Genomic DNA, 25,710 nt, shown 5'->3' with positions numbered 1-25,710 from the left:
ACCTTGTTTTTCTCGCGAGGAGCATCTTTGCCTCTTGCATTGATTCCGTTTGTTGCAGCGACAGCCTGTTTTGCAGTTCATTGGCTTCTTGCATCTTTCCAGAATATCAAAGCCCGGCTCCCTCTTACAACCCTCGTGTCCGCCCGATTTAAGCCGATGCAATCTTAATACCCAACCGATCGAGACGAAACAAAAACGCGCCGAGACGGGGTGTTGGCAATTGCGACAGCACCAAGCTCAAATCACTAGAGCACGGAAAAGAACCAGAAACAGAAGCTCAGGAATAAGAAGCATCAGGACAAGATGGTTTATGTGCGGCAGCACAACCTCCCGGCCTTGAAGGAGTACAAGTACTCTGCCGTGGACCGGTCTCTGGTTTCGAAATACATCCTCAAGCCTTTCTACACCAACTTTGTCATTCATTGCTTCCCGATGAACATGGCGCCGAACCTCATCACCCTGACGGGATTCATGTTCGTCGTCCTCAACTTCTTGACCATGCTGTGGTACAACCCCACCCTGGATCAGGATTGCCCGAGCTGGGTCTACTACAGCTGGGCCATTGGTTTGCTTCTTTACCAGACATTTGACGCTGTGGATGGTGCCCAAGCGTGAGTCTTTTTATTCCCTATTTCCTATGGCTTCTTGGGAGTCAAACATTGCCAGAGGCTAATACCTGGGGACGAATCTATACAGACGACGAACGAAGCAATCCGGACCCCTCGGCGAGCTCTTTGACCACGGTGTCGACGCTCTTAACACAACTCTGGAAGTCCTCATCTTTGCCGCATCCCAGAATATGGGACAGGGCTGGAAGACTGTGGCCACTCTTTTTGCTTGTAAGGCCTTTCCCCTCCGCCCCTCTTCCACTTCCCCTCCATCAGTCCCACTCAATTCCGCAAGGAGGATCGGAAGAGGGACAGGTGCATGAACAAGAAGATGCTAATCGATACGGCCAGCTCTCCTTACCTTTTACGTCCAGACCTGGGACGAGTACCACACCAAGACGCTCACTCTCGGAATCGTCAATGGACCCGTTGAGGGTGTGCTCATTGTTGCCTCTGTCTTTGCCCTGACCGGCTTCATGGGAGGCGCGCACATCTGGCAGCAGAGTGCCTTGCGTGCTATTGGCGTTCCTGCGTCTCTGGGCATTCCCGAGTTCATCTACGAGCTCACCTTTACCGAGTGGTACATGGTCCAGGGCACCATCGTGACCAGCCTCAACACTTTCGAGTCGTCCGTCAACGTCATCCGTGCTCGCCGTGCCCGCGGTGACCGCTCCCGAGGCGCCCTGCTTGGTCTTTTACCCTTCTTCGCTGTCTGGGGCCTTATTATTACCTATCTCTACCTGCAGCCAAACATCCTGCACCACCATCTGATTCCCTTTTCCCTCTTCGCCGGCCTCGTCAACTCATACAGCGTCGGGCAGATGATTACTGCGCACCTCACCAAGATGCCTTTCCCCTACTGGAACATTCTCGGCGTCCTCATCGGCTTTGGCGTTGCTGATTCTATTGGCCCGGTCCTGCTGAACAATTACGGCGTCGGCTGGCCTAGCTCTCTTGGCGACGACATCTACCAAACCGCCTTTGTGTTCCTCATGCTTGGCACTGCATTTGGTGTGTATGGAAGCTTTGTTGTGGATGTCATTGTTACCATCTGCGATTATCTCGACATCTGGTGCTTGACAATCAAGCACCCTCACGTCGAGGCAGCTGTGTCGAAGCCCAATGGCATTAAGAGCCACTAAAGGCATGGCTCGAGATGACGTGAACACCTTCGTACCCAAGCATGCTTGGTACGCTGTACAGTGCGGCACCATGTGATTTAAGAGGGGAAAAAGTTTCAAAAGGAGGCGACTGGAGAGGATGGCAAGAAGAATGGAGAAGAAAATGAAAGAAAAGGCAAGACTTTATAACGCGACATGACGGATCATACAGACTATACAGGCACGAGGCCTACATACGGAAGACAGATGAGGGGATTTTTATATAGACCGGTGGCAGACAACTCTTTCAGCACGAGGTTTAGAATTATTTGATGTTAGCTACTCACTTGAGCTTTTCAAAATGATGGGGCGTTTTTAGGAATATTTTCCGCTTTCCCTCTTTTTTCCAGCATATTTTCATGTATCCTCGTGTGTAATAGATATCGGGCTTGGTGGAAGGCTACATGTATCCAGATGTACCTAGATGCAATAGTTAGAACCTCGATTTATCAAATTTTCGATTGCGATACTACTCATTATTTTTTGACACTCTAACAAAAAAATCGAAATTGTAGCAAAAGAATAATTGCTTCTCCGATACTGGGAATCGAACCCAGGGCTGCTCGGCACACTTAATGAGAGCGAGCGATGTTAGCCACTACACCATATCGGATATGTTGATTGGATGATGAAATGAGTATGGCAAGTCCATCTCAAGAGCTCCTGCTTTATCGAAGTTGGAAGCCGTTCTATTCTTTTCCTCTCCTTTACAACACAGGCATTTAGCCACCCTTGGATGTTGCTTGCAGACACCTCACATATTCCTACTATGCCCAAACTCGTATGGCCACTGCAGCATGGATTCTCTTCCTTTCGGGCACGTCCTTGGTCCATGCAAATCATCGTTGGACAAGAGAAAGGATCAACAGGCTACCGGAAGTAAGGCAGCCGAGTCAGCAGGGCGGACTTCGATCCAGACCAAAGATCTAAACTTGTTCCTATGAGTAAGGCACAAAGGCAATCTGACCCATGCAACGCCATGCTGATCGCCGTGCTAGTTAATAACTCGGCCCCCGCTCTCGAAGGATTCGGCTCAGAATAAACGTTGTTAGTCAGGATTGAACAACAGTTCGTCCAAGTCTGCCTCAACCAACTTGAGATAACAGAGAGTCACAGCGCGCCTTCATTCAGCCCTACGGCGTCCAGAGTCCGGGACGATGGATCTTGGAGCATGAGTCACAATTACAAGGTCGAGATGCATAATCCTTCAGGCACCCGAATTTTTCGCTCAAGGAAACAGCGCTCCCCAGTTGCTTATGTCAACCAACATGTAAGAATCTTCAAATAGCCTGACATGGCTGTGTTGAAATAGTTTGTGACCGTTGCGCTTGGAGATGCTAAGGGGCGCGGATTGGGTTTTGATTTGATGAAAATAATATTCCCGCACGCAACTATGCGCTCCGTTCTTGGGCACATACGGAAATTTGGGCGCCCGGAAGAAAATAAGCCTGCACAGTGGATTTTTTTTCTAAACCGCGGACCTGGGTTGCGACTTTGGGGAAGGATTCGAGTTCGGCGATTACGAGTACTGGGATGAGGGGAAGGGGGATGATTTTTTCCCCTACCTAGCTCTTCCCTGGCGCGTCCTTCACTCTTCTGGAAACTGCCTTTTGCCCCGTCTGTTGCCTCTCTCTGTCTCTCTGTCATCTAAATCTTCCGACATTGATAGAGTTATTCTGGCTGATCCATACGAGACAGAAGAAAAAAAATCAAAAAGCGGTCCTTGCGCCCACCTCCCGCTCGCGACACCCGAGGCTCGAAGGACCAGGTCAGCAAGTTAAAGCGGGCTGGGGCCGCTCCAAAATCTCAAATCAGTCAGACTGAATCAAACTGCCGTATTGCAAAAGGCCTGCCACCCCTGCACCTCGTCAAGCTCGTCGACCCTCCAGCCACTAAGAGTGGTTTCCTGTGTTTTAGCGGCATTAGCGGCAGGGTCAGGATAAGAAGAGCGGACATTCACGAATGAGCCCGACCAAAGAGACAAGAGAGACAAAGAGACAAGACTGCTAATGGCGGTCTGCTTCTCCTGCTTCTCCGGGGAACAAGAAGCAACTCTGCGTGTGGCGCCACAGGCTTAACCGGGCGTTGAAGAAATCCACAACTCCAAGTTCGTCGCCTCTAGCCAGCAACCACATCAGCTTAGCCCCAACTAAACGGTGCAAAACACGCATGTGGCTGCTACCCGCGCGGTAATCCCTAAGCATCCAAGATACTTCTTATGCGTGCTAGCATCATCTTGGTACCGTAGCAGCCCCCTCAGGCCTCGAAGAGGCTGCCGGGTCTCCGGCCAGGTCTCGCTGTCATTCGCTGTCGGGCAGCGTCGTGTTCTTCCATTTCTCTTCGTTTCTTGTTCCCGTTCCCGTCTTGATTCTCTCTTCTTCTGTGTCGGAATTACACACACTTACACTACACGCTTGACTAATTCTTACTGCTTGGTATTGGCTTTTTAATGTCCTCTCGTTAGTGTTGAAGAGAATAGCACTATCACTACTCGTGCGGACATCGCGAGCCAAGATATCCAAAAACAGGCTCTCCCTTTTCTTCACCCCGGAATCCTACCTTAATCCTACCTCTCTATTCCCTACTCGTCACCTATTATTATTTTACATACCATACATACTTCGTACCTCCATATAAGGCATAGGAGTGGCGTTGCCCGAGTACCATTTGAAGGAACCGAGAGCCCCCATATCAACTCCCCTCGCCCCCGTTTTCCCTTTCCGGGTGGCGGCCACCGTCTCGTACATAACTCCGTACACCCCAGTTGCAGCTTGATATCGCAGCTCTCAGCAAATCCGACACAACAACCACCATGGACTTCGCAGCCCAGTACGCCTTTGGCACTCACCAGGCCTTTCCGGGGGCTTTTATGCCTTTGACGCCTTCACACTCCCAATCAGCTGGCTCGGACGATTTCAGCAATACCTCCCCGCCTGTCAGTTTGTGGTCCCCCACTCCCCCGAAGCGCAGATTCTCGTGCCTTAGCGCTCCTTACTTGAGCATTACGAGAGAAGGACTAATCACCATAATCGAGCCATTGCGCTCGAATGACTGACATTTGACTGATGCTGACTCAATCACTGCGTGCTCCATCTACAGGATAACTTCACCGACCACTTCAGCGCATTTGACTATGCCCAGACATTCGGCGGCCATCACCAGCCGGCCTTTGGCCAGCAGCCGAGCCCTGTGCCGCAACACCATCACCAGGAGCAGCAGCAGCAGCACGGCTCCGGCCGCCAGCCGCATTCCCCGTCCACAAACGGCAGCGTCAACGGAAGCGGCAGCAGCACGCGAGGCGATGGCGGATCCGGATCTGCGGCCAAGACGGAGGCCAATCCCGACGAGATTCGCGGCAGCGACGACGATGATAACATGACCCCGGCCCAGTCGCGAAGAAAGGCCCAGAACCGAGCTGCGTATGTGGTTTCTCTCTGTCTCTGTCCCTCTGTCCTTGTTTCCTTTCCTGGCCCTTGCATCCCGTTTCGGGTACCCGGCATCTCCTAGAGTCACATCGAAACCACGGAGCTGTGGATCAATCTATCCATAGATGCATTCCGCACATTGTACTCTGTAGTCTTTTCCAACGTCCATCCCAATTCCCTTGCTGCTACCTAGAAGCATGTCAAAATGAATTTTTCTTGAAGGGAAAAAAAGAAAAAATCAATCCATGGCCTGCAGATCACCGCTAATCCCCCAGTGGGGGCTAAACGCTCGTTTTTTCTTCTATTCTTTTCATTCCAGCGTTGATTGACCTTGTTTTCTACCTGCAGTCAAAGAGCATTCCGCGAACGCAAAGAAAAGCACGTCAAGGACCTCGAGTCCAAACTCGCAAGCCTTGAAGCCGCCCAGAAGGAAGCCGCCAACGAAAATGAGCGCCTCCGACGAGATTTGCAAAGAATGTCCACCGAGAACGAGATTCTCCGGGCCACCTCTGCCATCAACCAGAACCAGAACGGCTCCCACTCCCCCGAGCCTCTAACAACGGGGCCCATGACATACACACCTACCGATTTCTATACTAATGTGCTTGAGGGCCACAAGAACAAGTTCCCCTCGCACCGTATAGTCACCTCTGACGATGGCCACAGGTTGCTTGCCGCGGGTGCCGCCTGGGATTTCCTCCTGGAGCACCCGCTGTACAAGCGAGGCCTGGTGGATGTCAGCAAAGTGGCCGAGCACATGAGGCGAATGGCCAAATGTGACGGGCAGGGGCCTGTCTTTTCTGAGGGCGACATCAACTATGCCATTGAGCAGAGCGTCGCTAGCGGCTCCGACGATCTCTTGTAAGCAAATGAGACACGCAGGAAGACGAGGAGGTGAGGAGAAGTGTTGAGACCGGAATGTGGAGGGGATTGCCGGGAGCCTGATATTCTTGGCCTCTTTGGGCCGGAGAGAGCGAGAGCGAATTGTATCATGACATTTGAAATGTTGCATCACGACTTGGCGTATATTTGCGGGGAGTTGCTTTTGGGTTTCTATGCACTACACTGCACTGATTATTTTTATTTGATTTGATTCTCTCAACCACCTGTCTCTTTTCTCATGGATGTGGTCAGCCATTTGGCGACTCGGGGCATGTTCCGGGGCACCTTGCATCGGGCGATCTGCTCCGACCCTATTACGATACTTACGCGAGCAGTGTCGTTACTCCGCACATGTACGAGCAAGAGGCGTTCTATCTCCTCTTGCATGACATGAATCATGCCAGTCCTCGTACATGTAGGGAGCACTGAGTGCAGCATGTACTGCTACCATCCATGTTTGGGACTTTTTGTTCGTACGAGTACATTAGCATCCACCGTCATGCGTCTGCCAAAAAGGAAAAGAAAGACAAAAAAAGGAGGAAAAAAAAGGCGTCCAACATCCTTGCATCTGTCTCGTCTGCCTTGGATATTCCCCTCATCGGAGGATGCTTGGTGTTTCAGCCGCAAAACAAAAAAAAGCAAAACAAGGACGACAAAGAGATGAGCAAGACAAGACATTCAGCCGCACCTGATACCCGCTTTTCGAATTCAGTCCAATGAGTACGAGTTTGGTTTAGGTGTTACCAGGATTGCCCATATTACTACATGCAACTTACAGGCTATGACTGAGCACGTCTGATCACGACTGAACACAATTGCCAAGCAGGATTGCCACTGGGAGAGACAGAATAGAAGTGCAAGCAAATGAGCACAAACAAGACGCGTTGACATCGGCCGATAATCGAGGAATCGCCGACTTCTGGAGCTTCGTCCGCTTGGATGGAAAGGTATTGGGTAGGACCAGGTTCTGGTGGGATTTGGTTCTGGGTTCGGTTCTGGATTTGGTATTCCTTTTTTTTCTTTCTTCTTCTCTACCCACCCCCATATCCTGTATGTATCTGGTTGCATTTGCATTGCAGTTAATCAAAATCCTTTACTTCCAATCCTCTGAGCACACCTCTGCGCGCGCAGACGCTCGTTATCTATGCGTGACACGTGTTCATCCCTCGTCTCCCCAGACACATGCAAGTCGAGCAGTATGGAGAGCAACCTACATGTTCATGCATGCCAGAATGGCCTTATTCTGGCCTTCTCGCATCAAATCGTGATCCAGTAGTAAGCAACCAAGTCGCCAGGTTGTATCGAGTATGGGGAGGGAGGGAATCATTGGTGTGGTAGCAGTGCAGTGCCGCATCTCCCCCCAGTGGCCCATTTGTCCTGCCGCCTATCACAAGACCCTGTCTACCGGATCTGCTCCCAGAATTGCCGCGCTCTTTTCTCCCTTGATAGAGCCAATAGTCCCGAGTTATCGCTTCGCACTGACCGAAAAAGAGGGGGAGGGAAAGCCACAATTATGTTTGCTGTCTTGCCCAAGGCGGCCCGCGTCCAGTAATTATACAGCCTCGATTTGAGCCTCCAATAGAGACGCGTTATTGGCATTGGTAAACCCCGCCTTCAGCCCATCAGTTGACCTATCCTGTCTCAGACCCAGGGTAGAAACAGGGGGTAAAAAAAAGGAAACCGCAAACCTCTTTGACGCGGCTAGTAGCAGTCTGTAGTAATAGCAGTGCGTGCTTGTAGTAATACAGCAGTAATACCTGGAGTAGTAGACAGTAATACACCAAAAAAAGAGGAGAAAGAGGGCAGGAACAAGACAGGCCATGGAATGGGTATAAGAGAGCTTCCCCAAGCAGTCGTCGTACCCTTCCTCCTCGAAAAAACATCCTCGACCTTCTTCATCTCTCTAATATATCCCCTTCGTTCGAGTCAATCGACGTTCCCTCCTTGATCACGTCTTTTCTTTTTGTTTGTGATTTCACCTCCATCATGATGGAAACCATTCTCGAAGACGAAGCTGAAGAGGCAGGCCTCACCCCAGCTGAGCCCAGAATCCCTCCCCTTTTCTATGTCGAGTCCACCGAACAGCCTGGTGTCTATGTTCGCTCTTTCAAGCTCCCTGAAAATATTTTCCCTCCTTATCTAGAGCCAATTCCTTTGTGGATGAAGTCCATGTTTGCCGTGGATGCTGCCCCTTTACTACACGTAACGGGGTTTGACAATATCCCGCCTCTCTTTTTTTATTCGGCTTCACAGCCTCTTCCTTCTGAGTTTGTCATGCGATTTAATGACCGTCCCAAAAGCTTTTACCTTTCGCTTACTCACGATAATTCTCTTGTTAATATCCATGACACTTCCCCCAGACTCCGGTGTGGTCCTGCCGCTCAGAGAGTCTTTCGCACCCCAGAGCTCATGGAAAACATCTTCCTCAATCTTGACGCTGCCACCGTCCTCACATCCATCAAACGAGTCAGCAAGACCTTTAAAGATGTGGTTGATGGGTCTCTTGCCCTGCAGCGGAAGCTCCACTTCAAGCCTCATCCGAATGCCCAAACCGGTCTCCATCCGCAGGCGAAATGGAACAAAGATGACCGAACGGAATTCCCAATCCTCAATCCTCTCCTAGTCAAGCATTTCGGAGGCTGCTTTTTCACTTTTGGGGGCGCATACGGTTGCCTTCGCCGAGCAGAGTCCTTCTACGAAAACAAATGGACTCCTCACCACCACATGCTGAAGAAGGTCAACATGATCGGCAGAAAAAGAGTGTACACGTCAGTATGTCCCGACCTCGATGATAGGGAAATCACCCAATCTATTCAAGACAGAGAGCGCTTCACCCGAGCCAGCGCAAGTTGGCGCAAGATGCTCGTGTGTCAGCCTCCAATCTATGACTTTGGTGCCATGATCTCCGAGCCCAGTAGCCCACCCTTTTCTCTTCCCCAGCAGATGGAAAGGGCCATCATACAGGCTGAGGATGAAGACCATGGTCTCTGCATGGGCCAACTCTATGACTTTGTCCAGGAAAGGGCTGGCTACCACCCCCTCGACTCTGTGCGGTTTCGCCTTACGTGGTTCGATTCCCAGGCCCCCTTCGTCTCAGAACTCTGCCGAAATACCACTCGCCAGTGGATCATCGACGGTGTGGCCATTGTGATTGAAATGTTCCGCACTGAGGTTAATTTCCTGGCATATCAACCTGATTCGCCAGAGCGCGACTTGTTTGAGGACAACTTCAAATGCAAGGACTTTAAGCGTCACCAATGGATTCCAGATGACACCGTCATGGATTACCATGAACCAGCATACAACCCAACTTCGCCACCGGTTGCGGGGATGCAAATGTGATTTAGTGCGGGTTTTCAGGTTCGTAACGAGGCAGACCAGATTTCCTTCCCCCCTTCCGATTTCTTACCATCCATGATATACTAACGTTGTTCAAGAGCCATAGGCACCAAGACTTCCATGTTGCAAGCGGGCGGGTGGTAGGGCAACATGGGGGCGGTTAGATTGTTTTTGTTTTCTTTTCCTTTCTAGATTCGGCTGAGGGTCGCCTCTCAGTTCGAAGGTCAGGCAGGATTGGGGAGTTTGGGATGGAGGTTGGTCAAGGCGGCGTTTTTTCCTTTCCTTTTTCTTCCCTTTTAATTTTTCCTTTTAATTTTCTCCCCCCTTTCCTCTTCTATAATTTAATTTAATTTTTTTTTTCAGAGCTGGATTGGAGCTATTTCCTCGGCTATGATGGAAGCCTTAATTGGGGTTTAGAGTCTGCTGCAGCAATGAACATTGAAATGTACTCTAATGGTGTGTTTAGATGTGGAAATAGCTAGGTTTTTTGTGTTATATTATCTGATACTTGTGCTTCCCATGTTCAATACGCCCAATGGCGGCATCTTGTCAAAAGTGAATCATAATTCATGACGTCGGTGTTCAAAGGGAAACGAAAATATACAAAGACCTCTTTTTCTCGTAGGGCCAAAGTCGCTCATTCCCAGGTATCACCTACGTCTTCCATTCTAGATGAAGAAAAACAACTGACATTTCGCGTCGTAGCTGCTGAATGCTCTAGTTGATAGGTCGAATTGCCGTCATTCCGTTGGGCATCAACTTTGGGCAACTGTTGGCGGACTGCGGGCAGGTCAATGCTACCTAATATGTTGACTGCTCGCCTGCAAAGCGATACAGCCCATCTTCGTACATAAAACCTTCTACTTGGGTACCATACGGTTGCAGTATGAAGCCCATCTTGATCTCTCGTACGACGATGCATTCTATGTCTACTTCAGGCGCAGTTGGTGCTACGACTGGACTGGACAGCAGCTGCGTATACGTAGGTAGGTAATTGTTCATACAAGGCTGCCTCAATCTTCAGTTTAGCTATTGTTCTACGCCTATAGAACTGCAAACTGTAGAGGATCGTGACCTTGCACCTGCTGAAGCCCGCTGTTCAGCTGCTGGGCTGCTGTAGTTAGTGGCCAGCCCTCCCCAGGAACAGCGGCCATTCACTCCATCCCCATCCTTCGCAGCTCTTCAGCATCTTCAAATAACGATTTTTCACCCAAATAAATACGGCAAATTGTTCCTAACGCATTACAGATGTCCTCGATCTCTTCCAAAGGCGATACACGAGCATTCCTTAGGAGTGCAGCCCAGGTACGCTTCACCATCCTCGACGAAGAAAACAGAGGCGAGCAGTCTCGCTTCCCCCACGTGATTCATCGCCACACAAATGCATAATTCTGGCAGTAATCTACCTTCCTTTCATCTTTTCAAACTTTTCATCTTTCCCATCGACAAAGCAGAAGCCATCTTTCGTCCACAGAAACCAGCAGCTCTACATCCCAAGGTAAGTGGGCATCAAGGATATATCTGAAAGCGAGAAGACACTCAAACGTCTCTCAGGTGTATTATTTTGTTCCACTCTACATTCCTTGTGATTCTTGCCACTTCTTCTCCATGATGCCGTTGTTGATTCCTTTTCAACAAGCGCAATTCGCGGTCCTGCACAGTTGAGGGCCATCATTCCGGCATCAGACTGTATCAAATTTTGTGGCAAGGTAAGTAACTCTGTTTTCAATGTTCAAATCAACTCGGCTGACAAATTGTAAGTTTCTCCTAAGTCGTGACGAGAGTTCCCTGAGAAGGCATATACGTCCGCCACTCTCGTATTTCTACTCCAATGCCCGGCTTCGTAGTATGCCTATTCGCCAGGTTGAGAGCTGTCGATATCTCCAACTTGTAGCTGAGCAATTATGGTAGGTTGTGCTGTCTCTCAATTCTAACCACTGATGCTAATCAACATCCTAGGAACCGTCTAGCCAGCGAAGGCTGTCTGTAGATCTGAAGCAGAAGAATTTCTCCTCTGCATGACTGCGCTGGCCAGTGTCAGCAGGCTCACCTTGTAGGTGTTTGTGTGCCTTGCCGTGCCACTGTTTTAATCTCTAATGAGATGGCCCAGGAATTGGCCTCAAATATGACCCGTTGTTCACTCCCTCATCCTCTGTAGATAATCGTCTTCTCTGGCGCTGTGATTATATCACAGACGTTGAAGTCAAGGACCAATATCAAATATTCAACGTGGGTCTTCCCATCTGCTTGTACCTTAACAGCGAATGCTAATATTGACTGACTGACAGAGAGGCACTAAACACAAGTCAACCTGCGCCCCTGCGCCGATTCATCTCTGATTTGACAGGACGTATCTTCTGCAAAGATTGGCTCTACCTCTCAACCGGGTATTTGACAACTTTGTAGACTGATTTCAATAGTGCCACTAACTGCCAATGTCTTTTGGACGATGAATCGTTGCCAAGATTGAAGTCGTAACCTCATTGATAATGAAGTCATTCTCCTAAGGCAAGTTCTCCAACAATGCTTTGATCTTCGCGGTCGTTCTGACACAGCCAGAATTATGACTACCAATAGCACGCAGGCTATTTGAGAGATCAAAGATTGTTGTCTCTACTGAAATCGGAACAGTCTCCTTGATAAAGTCTGCCGCTTCTTCGCGCTGGTGTACCCAAATACCACTACTAGCACAGACTGGGGTGTCATCTCCCCATTGATCGCCATTCGCCCAATATCACTCTACCTAGGGATATTATTTCCCATCGCTTCGAATTTATTTCAGCCGAGGTTGCTAATACCTCATGCCCAGTATCATGACACTTGCTGAGATTCTTGGGAAGTAGATCCGGTGGTGATAAGATGACATTTTTCTTGTGTCGAAGAAGATTTATTTCAAGGTTGGTTTATCATCCAGGCCAGTATGCTACCAAATCTAACATGTTTCAAGCCATGATTTCTCCCGATCGTAGAGTTTCCAAAAAGACAATAACGGAAATTTCACTGGAGATACACCCGACGATGACAACGATCGATGCCAGATGGTCACCGCCCAACAGCAACTGGATTTTTGACTTTGGTTCGTGTACCCCGACTTTGTTATTAATTATCATTCCCCATTCGGCGATATTGATTGTCATGCCTCGATCTCTCGTTTTATTTGTTCCGGTTTCGTTTCACGGCTAATGCTTCTCCCTGAGTCCAGGACCAGATTTTGCGAATCCCGTACGAAGAGTCATAATGTCTCACCGATGCTGCCGCATAGCATAAAGCAAGAGTATTATACCGAACATCGATCGACCGCGAGAAAGAATCCTGCCGAGACCAACCAATAAGAATTAAGCTACGAGCACCTTGAAGGGGCAACGAACGAGCGAACGGGCACCACATAGTGCGACGGCGATCGAACGAGCGGTCTATAAGGGATAATGGGGATATAAATTGGATGCAAGAGAGAGTGGGCAAGAAGGCCGATAAACCATGACCAACTCAGCGACCGACCGACCGACCGACCGAACGGCCGTTAGAGAGAATGCTGTTAAGATCGGCCGATACGTATTGAGATATAAGCACCTCGAAGGGGCAACGAACGAACGAACGGGTACCACATGGTACAACGGCGATCGGACGAGCGGTTTATAAGGGATAATGGGGATATAAATTGGATACGAGAAAGAATGGGCAAGAAGGCCGATAAGACTACATGATCGACTTAATCAACTATGACGGAACCAACGAACCATGAGAAGAGAATCCTGCCGAGACCATCCTATAAGAATTGAGATACGAGCACCTCGAAGGGGCAACGAACGAGCGAACGGGCACCACATGGTGCGACGGCGATCGAACGAGCGGTCTATAAGGGATAATGGGGATATAAATTGGGCAAGGCAGGAAAGGGCTGAGCAAGAGAGCCCGATAAACTGTGGCCGACTCGTCGACCGACCGACTGTTAGAGAGAATGCTGTTAAGATCGACCGATCAGCATCGAGCAAGCAAGCGCCTCACGGGGCAACGGACGAGCGGACGAGCGATTCATGACTGATAATACAACATGACGAACCGATCGTGATGAAAGTAACGCGACAAAATACAATCGAACGAGCTGTCGGTCGGCCCGATCTTTGTTAGAGCAAGAGAGCGACAAAAATATGCTACGAATAGCCGGCCGGTCGAGATATATTGCATGTATACATATGTATGCATATGGCAACGGAAATGTTCGATGGAGTGAACAAGAATGAACACCATGTAAGCGAGAACAGGGACAGATGAATATGAACTTCGATACTGACAAAAATAGTCCGTATCCAAGTGAAAGACGTCAACGAAAATATTCATCCGAGCGCACAAGGAACACGAGAACTTGAACAGGCAAAAGAAAGCCGCATAGCCGACTGGCGAACATATCCGATGTTGTGAACGAAAACGGAACAATCGTTTACAAGGGAGACAAGGACTTTGTTTATTTGATGTGCAAAACCAAAGGTAAGTCTTCAATTCTTCTTGGACCTTGTGGGCGGCGAAAGAAATTCTTCTTCTACGCTGAATAGATGACATCATTTCATTGTCTATGACTTTGACTAATGATGTGCTATTTTTGTAGCTTTTCAACACCTTCCGAATCCGCTGTGCATATAGAACCATCCTCTAGAGTCGATGGAAGACTCTATTGAAGAAGTGGCGGTGACGCTCTTCTTATACCAATACCGGTAAACGAGTCGGGAATGTGTTTGCTGCGGTGGCTGCATGAATCAATGGCGCTGTGTCTCTAGATCAAACGTACAAAGCAATGATCTCTGCCTTGATTTGGGGCAAATTGAACTTCGAAATTTCCGACTGGGTAACCACCAAAGCAGCCAAATCGTACAGAGTTGAGCATGAGTTCATATCAGGCATGCGCGCACCCCCGCTTAGAAGTCAACGGCTCTTCCGCTCAAGCTACTCCGGTAAGTCAAGTCTTTTTCTTTACCTCCACATGCCTTTTTCCTTGGCTAGGGAAAGACGATAGATTCCCTCAATTCCTAAAGAAGCAAGTTTTCATCATGGATAAAATTACATTACCTCCAATATTTGATTGCTCATTATGCCGTGGGCCTATCACAGGTATTCTTGTTGGCCATAGCCTAATGAATTCGAGCAGGTTTTTGTCAACTTCTTTTTCTAATTACACCCCCGTCAGAGTTATGCATGATCTGTTTATTCAAACCCTCGCCTTTCTATCCTCCTTGATGATATCTGCAGCCCTCTCTGCAGCAACGTAGACCATGGTCTGAATATTTCCCGCAGTCTGAAGAGGAAAAACGCTGGCATCGACCACTCTCAGTCCTTTGGTACCGTATACTCTCAATCTGCTGTCTACAACACCACCTCTCTCCCTTGGCTTCATGGCTAAGCTACACGCGGGGTGGAAACAGCAAACTTGGCATTGACGAACAACCTCTCTGGCATCCTCCAAAGTATCACCCTTGACCTGCGGGATGCGAGCGCCATCAGGCTTGAAGATATCTCCAAAGGGAGATGTACGGAGAAGCATTTCCACAAATTGGACATGTCGTGCAGAGATTTCTAGATCCAACGGATTGGAGTTGAATTTAGGATCCCAAATAGGAAGCTTGTCAACATCATCACTGGTAATATGGATGCTGCCACGGGAAAGGGGATGGTTCAGCATTGACATGACTGTCAGATAATTCTCCGGGCTTGTTGGCAAGAGGTAATCCGCCATACTAGGCGGGTCATGCATGTCGGTGTGTGTCTGTGAAGGGAAGAAGAAATACTGGACGCTTGGTTCGTCTGATTCTTCGAGGAGCTTGCGAATCACTTGCCCATCCTGGGTCTGCACATGCTCGTCATACGAGGCAAACAGGGTCTTCTTGGTGTCTTGAGAATAAACACCCTCTCCACTAGCAAGGGGCACATATGCAACGCTAATATTGGACTGGCCTAAGGGGCCCTTGCCGCCGTCCTGGTATTGCTGTACAAGAGCGTTGAGTACGTTGGGATCCCGGAGCACGTCTCCCGAAGGAACCCCAGAATTGACCTCGAATGACTGGCATGTAATGGGATGATCTTGCAGATTCTCTCCGACATTTGGATTGTCGACTATGACTGGAATATCCAGACTCTCAAGGAGTGACCTGCTGCCAATGCCAGAGAGTTCGAGGATCTGGGGTGACATAAGAGCTCCCGCAGCTAGGATGATCTCGCCACCACTCAACGTCTTATCACTGCCATCTTTTGATCGGACAAGCACACCAACCGCAACAGGCTCGGCTTTGGAAGTGTCGAAAATAATCCTCTTGACGGTCGTCTCCGTGATGACTGTCAAGTTTGGTCTGCTCGCAATCTCGGGAGTATAATGCGCGCTGGCAGCATGACTCCGTGTTTTAGTGGCGGGATCAATACTGCCGCCTTGCTGAAACGCTCCCAAGCCCTTCCCGGTTCGCGGGTCTGTTTTCATCTCCAATCCAAGTTTGGCAAAGGTCTCCATCCAGGCCGCATTTGACTCGCTGTAGCCTTCGCTATAGGAAACCTGAACGGGCCCATTGCCAACAAGCGAATCGTCGTGATATTTGAGGCCAAGAGTGTCTTTGGCAGCTTGAGGAGGGGGGTGGACCGTCGCAAACTTGCGCAAGTACGGCGAGAGGGATTCATAGTCCCAGCCCTTATTTCCCAAGGCACCCCAAGCATCCAGACTGCCTCTGGGAGGAAATAAGAGCATCATGAAATTAATCGCAGATGTTCCTCCCAGTTGCTTGCCACGAGCCTGGCTGATGATACGATTGTTGAGTCCCGGCTAGTGCTTGGTGTTAGACAAGACCAGACGACTGTCGTCCCATACAGGAGCTACTCACCTGAGGCGTTGAGCTGAAGTTCCAATCATATTCCGGTTTACCATACATTCCAACAACAAGTCCTGGGACCTGAACCAGGGCATCATTCGTGCGATCTTGCCCCGCCTCAATCACTAGGACCTTGACATCTGCATCTTCAGTCAAGCGATTTGCAACTGTCAAGCCCGCCGTGCCGCCACCCACGATAATATAATCGAAGAAATCTATAACGGAGCCCATGATTGCTTATGAATGATGAGCGCCCGCAAGACGATACTACAGGTTCTGCACCGCGGTTCAGAAAGAACCTCTGAGGTCGCTTCTTACAAATATGATGAAGTCGAATACCAGCGAGATCAAACTGGGCATCTCTCGCCATTTAATATCTACGTGCTTATGCCAAGGCCTTTCTTCAAACCTTTGCCAACGAGCTCTGCATCAATGAGGGAATTTCCTCGCATCACCCTCGTCAACCTCTGTGGAGATGTTGGGCATATACGAGGATTTGCGAAATCGTCAACGGAAGAATACTCCATCGAAATCCTTTGAGAAAGTTAGCGTATAACATGTGGTTGCACCCAACAAGGAGTTGCGGCAGCAATCGATTTTAATGAGGTTACATTCCGCATCTTTACGTCCCTATGGCCTGCTGTGTCACTCAGTCGAGCGTTGGTTGTGGGTTTTGTTAGTTTTGTTGCTTCCAATGACAGCTGGTTTTCCCAGATAGGTCCTAGTCCAACTTCCCTTCGAGGTCTCCGGTTAGAGTCGTGTTCGGGGTACCCGTGGAGTCAGCTTCGAGACCAAAGGCCCCCTTGTACTCCAAGCATTATACACCGCGTACCGCTGTCATTTTACTCCAAAAGATCAGGGCGTCGGTAGCCAACTGCCGATTATCCACACCGCCGACCGGGTTGTGGATCCTTCGCGGCGTTCATTACCAACTCTTCATGTACGGAGTATGAGATGCTGTGCTCGGCCAACAACCGGATGCTTTGTGACGCCATGGATTCAGTTTTGTTTCTCCGATCCTACAGAGTGCACAATGCATGGTGATATGTTGGTCAGAAGTAGCAGCCACAGCAAATATGAAGAACGATGACAATATGACACTGCAAGCGATACCAATTCCGGTTGACCCGATGGTCAAAGACGCACCTCATTATTTACTGTGTCCCCGTCTCATCGCCATTTTCACAGTCGGCCGTCAACTTTTTGCACGCTTTGCGGCCTGTGCAAAACTTTGTTAGGATGATTATTTGATCTTCTTGTCGATACTTCGGAGCATTGGCACGCTGATTATCCGAGACTTTGCATGCCTCTTCCCAGACAAAAATGAATTCGAGTCTCGATTCGCCAAGACGGCCATGCCATTCTTATGCTTCCTTTGCACACTTCATGGAAGTTAAACATGAAGAGGCAAATTAAGATCTCCCTGACAGCAATTTTCTTGACTGGTCTGTTAAAGGCTCTTCGAGAAATCCTGAGCGTTTCTGTTCTTCTTTTCCGAAATGATCTCGAAATTTAAAGATGATATAACAAAATTTCTTCGATTACGATCTCTCGCATCATCACTTTGACAAACTTGAAAGGCAAAGTTCACGGGCACTATAGTGTGGGCTGACTTTCTTTTGAAGGTCGAGGTCAGTCTTGGTATCATCTGTGTGCCACTGCTGAGGCGGGCTCCCCTTGTCGCAAACACCATGAACCCGAGGGTCAAGCAAGCTGAGAAAGTAGGCCAGTCCGAACAAGCTGGACAATCAGGTTTCAAACTTTCTAGCAGGAAGAAACGCCAGGCCCATGATACTATCGCCCTAGAATCAATTTACGACCATGACACAGAAATGAACAATGTCGCAGCTGTGTTTGTAATGCAGGCATCAAGCCCGGATGGAAGCGAGACAAATCCTAATCCTCTAGCACGAGTCCTCTGCGCTGGGGACGCTCCGGGATTGCCATCGAAAGCATGTAGGGATTCATCCTTTATGATATTGATGTTCCTACCTCTTCATTCGAATTTATGTTGCTCTGAAGGTGATTCGAAGAACAAACGCTGGTTGAGTGGACGACTCTCGGCTTTGGTGACGAAGACTTAGCTTGGTTAAGCAGATCACCGGGACGCTTCGGATCAGTGGTAATGAGCAACCATGGGATCGTGCATTGCTAGCAACAGAGCATTCATGGTCCGTTTCTGGAATACGATGAAAGAGGTGGTAATCTCAAAGAGGGACAAGAATTCGACGAATTTCACCTTTCGAAGTGCAGGGAGATTGTGGAGAAAGTAAAAAGCTCGAAGAAATAACTTGCCGCCGCCGGTGAAATTATCAACCTCCGTGGGGATTGTTACCATATTCTAACAGGCCGTCAAGTACTCAAGCCTCATGATTTTCTCTCTTTCAAGTCTTCTTTCGGCTAGTCGATGCTGTTGACAAAGCCTCGTCGAGAGGCATCTCGAGCAGATCTGCTATCCCCTTTTTCGCAAGTATAAGCGTCCCTCCGTCGCAATTCTTGTATTAGGAGACACGGAGAACATGGAGAAACACCCTATTGCTGAATTCGTCGACGTAAAGCTAACCGGCTGACGTTGCACTTTTGTTTGGTTTGATCAAAGACTTGGCCGGAATGCTTGCTTGCCTAGCGTGGGGGAAAATGAAGGTTTGGTACCCCTTTGGGACGGGAAGCATGCGACCAAATTCCCGATTGGCAACAATGAGATCGAGTTAGATCGAAAAGTGAAAAATCCCAGCACACATTCCAGGGCTTCTTTCCCACGTGAAGCAAACGCCATTTGACGCCCCGTGCTACTTATATTCCGAGCAGAAGCCCGAATGCCGAGACAAGAGCTATCAGAATTGTCGTTCATGATAACCCGCAGTGCTACTCGTGAGTGGATGCTCATCGAACTCTGTGAGCTATTTCAAAGGAGGGCAAGCCCTTGACACTCCACACACGACGATCCAGCTACCCTAATGACCCGGTTCAACCAGGACTGATCGACAACTGATACTTGGATTTGATCAATTGTTGTCTCCCTGACATTCTTTCAGCTAATGGAGCTCGCGTATAACAAGCAACAGACGACCCAGCGTAGCTGCGTATAGTGATGCCGTGTACAACAGCATTCGGCCTCATAACTGGAATGTGTGCACATAGGGCCGCAAGGCCATGCATTCCCCTTTGTGGCGGCTTATACGGAGCAGTGTATGACTGCACAAGGACAATCTAGGACGGCCAACTCAGTCCTTGCAGGATCATCTCCACATGGCCGACTCTTCCGCCTTCTGAAAAGTTCAGCTTTGTTATTCGACTAATTGAACCAGGCTTCTTCCTCAGCTTTGGCTAGACAGGGGATTCGGCGGCCCATTCGGCTGTCCTTTGAGCACCAACGGATTGATTTCCTCTTTCACAGCGCGAGCTCGGAAGAGAAATGCAAAGGCGACATAGAACTGGAGTAGGGGTCCTGAGCCGTGTATTGCCGGCTAGTAAGACACTCGGCAACCATTTGTTCTAATGAGACGACTCTAGGACTTCATGGCGGCTCGAGAGTAGTAACATTGCCTTCATGCACGCGCCCAAATGCGCCGTCGTGATTGGAGCACAGCAGGAAAAAGAAAAGAAAGACATCATCCTCTCTAGCAGAAGTCTCAGTTGGCTAGTCGGTAGTCAAGGTGTGACTGTCGATTATGACAAAAGCGACCCGTTCTGAATTCTGACAGCTTCCTGGCGACCCGCGTTGTTACCCATGCAGAGGGAGCATCCTAATGGCGGTTTCCCATATATTTTTGATATCCAGGATTCGAACGGGCTGTGGGCACTACCAACCGCGTTATGCTGCCAAGCTGCGCTTAAGCCTCTGCCATTCATCCCTTGCATACACTATTGAAAGCTCAGAGTTTTACAGCACTCCTAGTGCTCTTTCAAAGGGGATGTTGGAGTCTCATCTCGCAATGCCGGGTCAGCAGATGAAGCTATTGGCTGGCAGCTGCGATGTCCACACAGGACTAGACTGTGGCTCTAGCCAAGACATCTCCTGAGTTTTGTCGCGGATAGATCAAGCCCACAAAGCCACGTCCGGCTTTCCATCACACCCTCGCAGGACTACTGAGACGAGCCACAGCCTCGGAGCCCTTTGTGGGGCCAGAATATGATCAGCTGCAAACCAGAGGCGATAAAGCATCCGAGTCGAGCAAAATTATGGGGAGACGATAAGTCATAGGGGACATGCTCTGCCCCAATGCAATTGGTGGACGCATTAGCTGAAAGCCGAATACAGAAAAATGTGAAAAAATACAGAAAAAAGCTGCAGCTGATTCCAGAAAGAGGAAAGGCGAATCGATGGACAATTCCAGGATGATACTGGCGTTGACTGGATCTGTAACCGAGCACATCCCGTGTACAATTGTATTTCTTCGCATTTGTACGAAACGACAATAGAACATAACCATGGGCCATGGCCACAGTTATGCAAGAGGTTGACACAAGCATTGGCTGGGTTTTGGCGAGACAGTCAGCCACGGGTGCTTTTACGGCCCCCATCACTTGACTCAGCTGGAAACTGTCAAATTGTTAGGTCTGGAGGCTCAGCACAATCACGGTACGTTTGTTTGGGCGATACCCATGTCAGTTTGGCTGGGGTTACCAGATGCGGTCGATCTCCCGGTTGGCGTCGCATGTATTATTCGGGGAGCACTGCAGCTGCGTCGATTCAGATCAACGCTCGTACTGCCTCTGCCCCTTTTCCTTCTTCCTTCAGGTGCCAAATCAGAGACAAACGTCAGCCATTTCAACGGCAGGCGAGTATTCCTGGTGGCGGGAGATGCCACGAACAGCAACCTCTATCGCCTTCCCTTGCTGCTGGCGTCTCTGTTTAGCGCGCATTGTGGCTGATGCAAGGGAGAACTTGTCTGTCAAGTGCTACGAACGTCGGAGTGGTTTCACGGCCCATCTTGCGAGAACACGAGAGAGCCAGGATTAGCCGGCTCTAGCTCTTACAAGCGATCGAGCTAACACTAGAAGGCAACAAGAGTAGCATCCATGCACGGGGAGCTGCATCCAAGCACCAAAGCACCTCTAGTGAGTTCTGGTGCTGCAGTTGTGAGTGGCTCTTTCGAAATAGGAGGGTGAAATTCCGCCTCTGATTGGCATACCAAGCTCTTCCTCAACACCACGACGGTTGAGATTGTGTTCTAACAAAGACACGGCGTTCTGAGGCACTGTATCCGATTCGCTCACTTGTGTGATCACAAAACAGGGCTGGAGACGCTAGATGCTCGACAAATTCTCACACAGCAACGATGTTGTCATTAACGTGCTGATCATCGTAGCTTGGGCCGCAGTCGGGACGCCAGGATGTAATATGAAAAAGAAGATCAGTGAAAGAATGTCTCCTCAAATGTGAGACTAAGACACATGCATGTCCTTGCTACCTGAGGTCGCGGTTGGTCCTGGTAGAATTTGTCAAAGGCAAACATGAAAATCTCGGATCAAGTCGTCATGTTGCAGAATGCAATCAGTGCTAATTCTTCTTCCCTGCGTAACAATTTCATGCGAGGTTGTCTCCGTTCCAGTTTTTTGCTGCGTTGCGCTTTGGTAAGGAAAATCGATAGCTTCGATTTTTCTTCTCTCTTTCCTTTTTCTCTGCTTCATCCACCCTCCTGATGGCGCAGCTGAACTTGGCCTTCTCCTCTGGTGTTACTGTAAACGGAGCACCATCCGCGAGTTGGTTTGGGCAGCGAAGAGACTAGCACGGTGGCGCATTGATGCTTGTCATGGCCAACCGAGTCTCGGCCCTAAAAGCACGGGAGAGATGGAGCAACGCATCACGCGTGCCGTGGCCCGCTCAGAAACAGACTGGGGAAGGATGGTATCAAGGTTCGACCGTGCTGATCCAAGTGCGGCGCCAGCCTTCGGCCGAGTTTGGTTTGGTGGAACCATTGATCTCTAGATGTGCCGGCGATCTCAGCGCTCAACCATTTAGCCTTGCCATCGGCGTCTATCAGCCAATCCTTTCAACCCACTCATCGGCCACGCAAGCATGCTATCGGCGTCCATCTCGTGCCTGGCTAGCTAGTCTAAGCCCGAGCTTCAAACCAAGACGCTTTCATGGGATGTGGGTGGCAGCTGGTTCCATCGAGTTTGTAAGCCAGCCTCTCCGTCCTGCTGAGCCGCTGCCTTTTTTTTCACCCGCTCTGGCTGCCGGGCTATCTGATGCAGGTCTCATTATTCAATTTTGTCGGGTGGAGAGGAAGCCGAATTTACGCTGTCACTGTTCTGGCCAGGGTTTGGACAGGGGATTGCCTTCCTTGCATAAGCCTCCTCTGAGCTGCAAAACACAAGCGGGCGTGAAGCAGCAATCATATGCTTCCGATAGCTCGCCTCTTTTATCTGAATTTTCCGGGGACATTCAGTTCATACGCGCGGGCACATGGGTGTCTCTCAGGTCCTTGATCGAGTCGTATAAGTATTCGACAGACCACTTCTCATTCGTTTTTTATCTGTTTCTCCAAAGCCGAACCAACAGACATTCACCATGGCACTTCTTTCTGTCTTATATCGACGACCTAAGAAGGTCGACCCTGAAACCTATCGTCAGCGCCGAGAAGCTTTGGAAGAAGCTGCTGAGGCATCCGTTAAGTCGGGAGTTTCTGGCGTATCGGCTGGCATTCCAGATGCTTTGAGTTTTGATAGAATCATCAATGGCGGCACCTGTCCTGTAAGGCAACCTGATCTTTCTTTCCCGTATTGTCTGTCTCTAACGTTTTGTTGAAGCCCATGGCTATCCGCGATTTCATGAATTACCTCGTCTATGTTGAGCACGGAGCCGAAAACCTCCAGTTCTATCTTTGGTTCAAGAACTACGAGAAACGCTTCGCCGAGGCCAAGACCAGCGACATTGCCCTGGCTCCTGAGTGGACTCAGGCCATGGAGGACGAAGTTGTTGCCAAAGCTCGAAAGGAACATTTCGAAAAAATGAAGCGAGAGCCTGCAACCGCAGCCGCCATCTTCAATGGGACCGATTTTGAGAAGCATTCCGACAAGAAGGCCAACCCATTCAACACTCCCCCTAGATCTCCAAACGGTGTCCCGGATCAGGACGGGCTGACGACATGGGAGTCTATGACGTGTGGTGGCACCTCCAACGCCAGTTCGCGTACACAAGCTGCAGAAGCTTTCCTTTCGGCTGGTGCTAAACTTCCATGTAAGTCACAAGAGACAAACACTCCGCATATGAGATGAAGGGGTTTTCGCTAATCATCACTGCCGTTCTTGCAGTCAGCATTCAGCCCTTCCATCAGGAGGTCAATCGCATAATAACAAGCTACATCATGGACGGCGCTCCACGGCAACTTAACTTGGCTGCATGGGAGCAGAAAGCAACCGTTCAAGCGCTCTCTTATACGTCGCATCCGTCAGCCTTTCGAATTCTCTTCAAAAGTGTTGACTCGGCACTTCGACTCCAGTCACACCCCAACTTTATTCGGTGGTCCATCTGCAACGGCAATCTCCCTCGTGTCTGGTTCGCTCGCTTCCTTGGTGTCGCTCTCATCCTAATAGGATTTGCCGTTGCCATCGTTCTCACTCTGAGCAAGGCAGGACGCGGCTACCGAGTCCTTCCGCTCATTGCCTGGGCTTTGGGAATGAGCACATTGGTAGCCGCCTACAAGGGCATGTGTGTTGTTTTGCACGGTTTGCACCACCGCCATGTCCGCCCGTGGGAGCTTTTCACCCAGGATGACGGAGAGGAATTCGGCATGTGCACTATGGAATCATTTGGCTCCAACAATAGCTATGAGGATGAGCCATGGGTAGTCAAGTATCAAGAACGGAACATTGTCCGTAAAATCTTTGACCGCGAGATATGGATCCAGGAACCTGCTCTGAGGCAAATCCAAGATACCATCTTCCTCCAAGCACTGCTTGCCGGCTTGTTTTTCGGTCTCATTTTCATGGCAGTTTTTCTTGCCGTGCCAGGAGGCCACTTCTTTTAGAAATGTGCCACATGATATCAACAAAAACATAAACTGTAACAGTTTAGATTGTGACCTGTCTCTTTGTCTGTCTCTCTGTCTTGTTTGCCTGTCTGTCACAGGCATCTGTCCTCCATAAATAGAAATGAACGCCTTTCAATGAGAATGTGATTGAACTCCGACGCCGCTACCTGCCACTCATTGCTGTTGTTGTGAAACCATGTTTGTTGATAAAGCTGTGCCGAGTCATTATACTTCTCTTTTTTTTTTTTCCCGTGATACATCGTACATCGTACATGTTAATGTGAGCGCCGTGTGAGAAAAGGAAAAAGAAATGAAAACAGACGAAGGAGAAAAAAAGCAACAAATCAAAGGCGCATATCTTTATGCCAGAAGTTGACCCGAGCCTCTTATTTTTTCCAACTCCATCATGAATAAGTATGGCAATGCCCTCACAGCATCATTGTCATAATCAATCATTGCGTCAGTCATGATAAAATCGCTCATTTCTAGGTAAGCGTCTCTGAAGCACGCCCAGAGGTTTCTCAAGGCTTGGATGTTTATGAACCGTGGCCAGAACGGCTCATTCTCCATCACTGCATCTACAAGTTGCGTGACGACTGCCTCGGGGGTTTTGGGAAAAGTTGCGCAATCGGCAAAGTCGATCAGCCAGAACTGTACGTGGCCCCGGGTGTCTCTCCCAAGGACAAATTCAACGCCTCGGGCATCGACGCCGCAGCTCCAGTGAAGTATTGCGAGCGTCGCACCCATAGAGGCTGCAAGATACGATACTTCGACCCGCTCTGCAAGCAGGTGGTCCAAATAAGCTGGACGGTCATGCATGTCAGTATTCCATGGATCGGACAGTGGTTTGGTGTCTCCCAGGTAGACCTTTGCGAGGAAGTGTTTGGATTGGCAGGTGCTGAGAGCTTGGCCCTGGGCGCTACGGGTCAAGTATCGCCTGATGAGATACTTGGTATGGTGTTCATTCAAAGGGCGAATGTACTCCATGAAATATCCGCTCGCGTCTTCAGGAAAGCCGTTCAAATGCTTAAACGTCTCGGAGCACGGTGAGGATGAGATGTTGGGATAGAAACTTGAGCACTCAGGCACAAACGGAAGATCAATGTCGAAGCCATGCATGGTCAAATGTTTAGACATTGCCTTGAATGTTGCATCAACATTGGAGTGAACTTTGTACTCTCTAAATATCCTCTTTGTGTTCCTCGACATCTTGGTAACGCGAAATGGTGGCATGTTGGCAACATAGATCCATGCCTTGTCTGTCTGAGCCAGAAGATGAGCCTGTAGCGGATGTCTTAGCATGCTAGAAAAGAGAAGGAGTTTGGGGGGGCAAATGCTAAGGCCGTGCAGAGATTCGAAATAAGACTGACATGAGCCCAGAATGCAGCAATAGTAGAGCAGAGGCATCTTGACATGGGAGTCGTCCTCCTGGTCTTGGGTTTCTTGTCGACCGGGGGCGGTGACGGTGAGAACAT

General features: G+C 49.4%; 6 protein-coding genes across 6 annotated transcripts; 4 read left to right on the top strand and 2 right to left on the bottom strand.

Moving 5' to 3' along the window:
• Positions 1 to 12: 12 nt before the first annotated feature.
• On the top strand, positions 13 to 2,239 carry TRIVIDRAFT_71348 (uncharacterized protein; the record flags this gene model as incomplete). Its single annotated transcript, XM_014101218.1, has 3 exons — positions 13 to 611; positions 697 to 839; positions 960 to 2,239. The coding sequence occupies 3 exons, from the start codon at positions 304 to 306 to the stop codon at positions 1,748 to 1,750; spliced, it is 1,242 nt and encodes a 413-aa protein (XP_013956693.1).
• A 2,398-nt stretch (positions 2,240 to 4,637) lies between these two features.
• Positions 4,638 to 6,058, top strand: TRIVIDRAFT_150786 (uncharacterized protein; the record flags this gene model as incomplete). Its single annotated transcript, XM_014101217.1, has 3 exons — positions 4,638 to 4,703; positions 4,931 to 5,187; positions 5,542 to 6,058. The coding sequence occupies 3 exons, from the start codon at positions 4,638 to 4,640 to the stop codon at positions 6,056 to 6,058; spliced, it is 840 nt and encodes a 279-aa protein (XP_013956692.1).
• Positions 6,059 to 8,061: 2,003 nt separating this feature from the next.
• Positions 8,062 to 10,534, top strand: TRIVIDRAFT_60674 (uncharacterized protein; the record flags this gene model as incomplete). Its single annotated transcript, XM_014101216.1, has 7 exons — positions 8,062 to 9,290; positions 9,423 to 9,435; positions 9,607 to 9,637; positions 9,778 to 9,870; positions 10,143 to 10,204; positions 10,252 to 10,396; positions 10,479 to 10,534. The coding sequence occupies 7 exons, from the start codon at positions 8,062 to 8,064 to the stop codon at positions 10,532 to 10,534; spliced, it is 1,629 nt and encodes a 542-aa protein (XP_013956691.1).
• A 4,080-nt stretch (positions 10,535 to 14,614) lies between these two features.
• TRIVIDRAFT_29353 (uncharacterized protein) lies at positions 14,615 to 16,487 on the bottom strand (the record flags this gene model as incomplete). The annotated part of the gene is made up of 2 exons (XM_014101215.1): positions 14,615 to 16,210; positions 16,269 to 16,487. The coding sequence occupies 2 exons, from the start codon at positions 16,485 to 16,487 to the stop codon at positions 14,615 to 14,617; spliced, it is 1,815 nt and encodes a 604-aa protein (XP_013956690.1).
• A 6,286-nt stretch (positions 16,488 to 22,773) lies between these two features.
• TRIVIDRAFT_54126 (uncharacterized protein) lies at positions 22,774 to 24,232 on the top strand (the record flags this gene model as incomplete). The annotated part of the gene is made up of 3 exons (XM_014101214.1): positions 22,774 to 22,956; positions 23,013 to 23,442; positions 23,517 to 24,232. The coding sequence occupies 3 exons, from the start codon at positions 22,774 to 22,776 to the stop codon at positions 24,230 to 24,232; spliced, it is 1,329 nt and encodes a 442-aa protein (XP_013956689.1).
• Positions 24,233 to 24,595: 363 nt separating this feature from the next.
• Positions 24,596 to 25,710, bottom strand: TRIVIDRAFT_60677 (uncharacterized protein; the record flags this gene model as incomplete). The annotated part of the gene is made up of 2 exons (XM_014101213.1): positions 24,596 to 25,516; positions 25,606 to 25,710. 2 exons carry the CDS (start codon positions 25,708 to 25,710, stop codon positions 24,596 to 24,598), a joined length of 1,026 nt encoding a protein of 341 aa, XP_013956688.1.

This window comes from Trichoderma virens, assembly GCF_000170995.1.
Source record: "Trichoderma virens Gv29-8 chromosome Unknown TRIVIscaffold_6, whole genome shotgun sequence".
Taxonomy (NCBI): domain Eukaryota; kingdom Fungi; phylum Ascomycota; class Sordariomycetes; order Hypocreales; family Hypocreaceae; genus Trichoderma; species Trichoderma virens.
The sequence above is the reverse complement of the archived record's forward strand: the minus strand, read 5'-3'. Positions and strand labels throughout refer to the sequence as shown.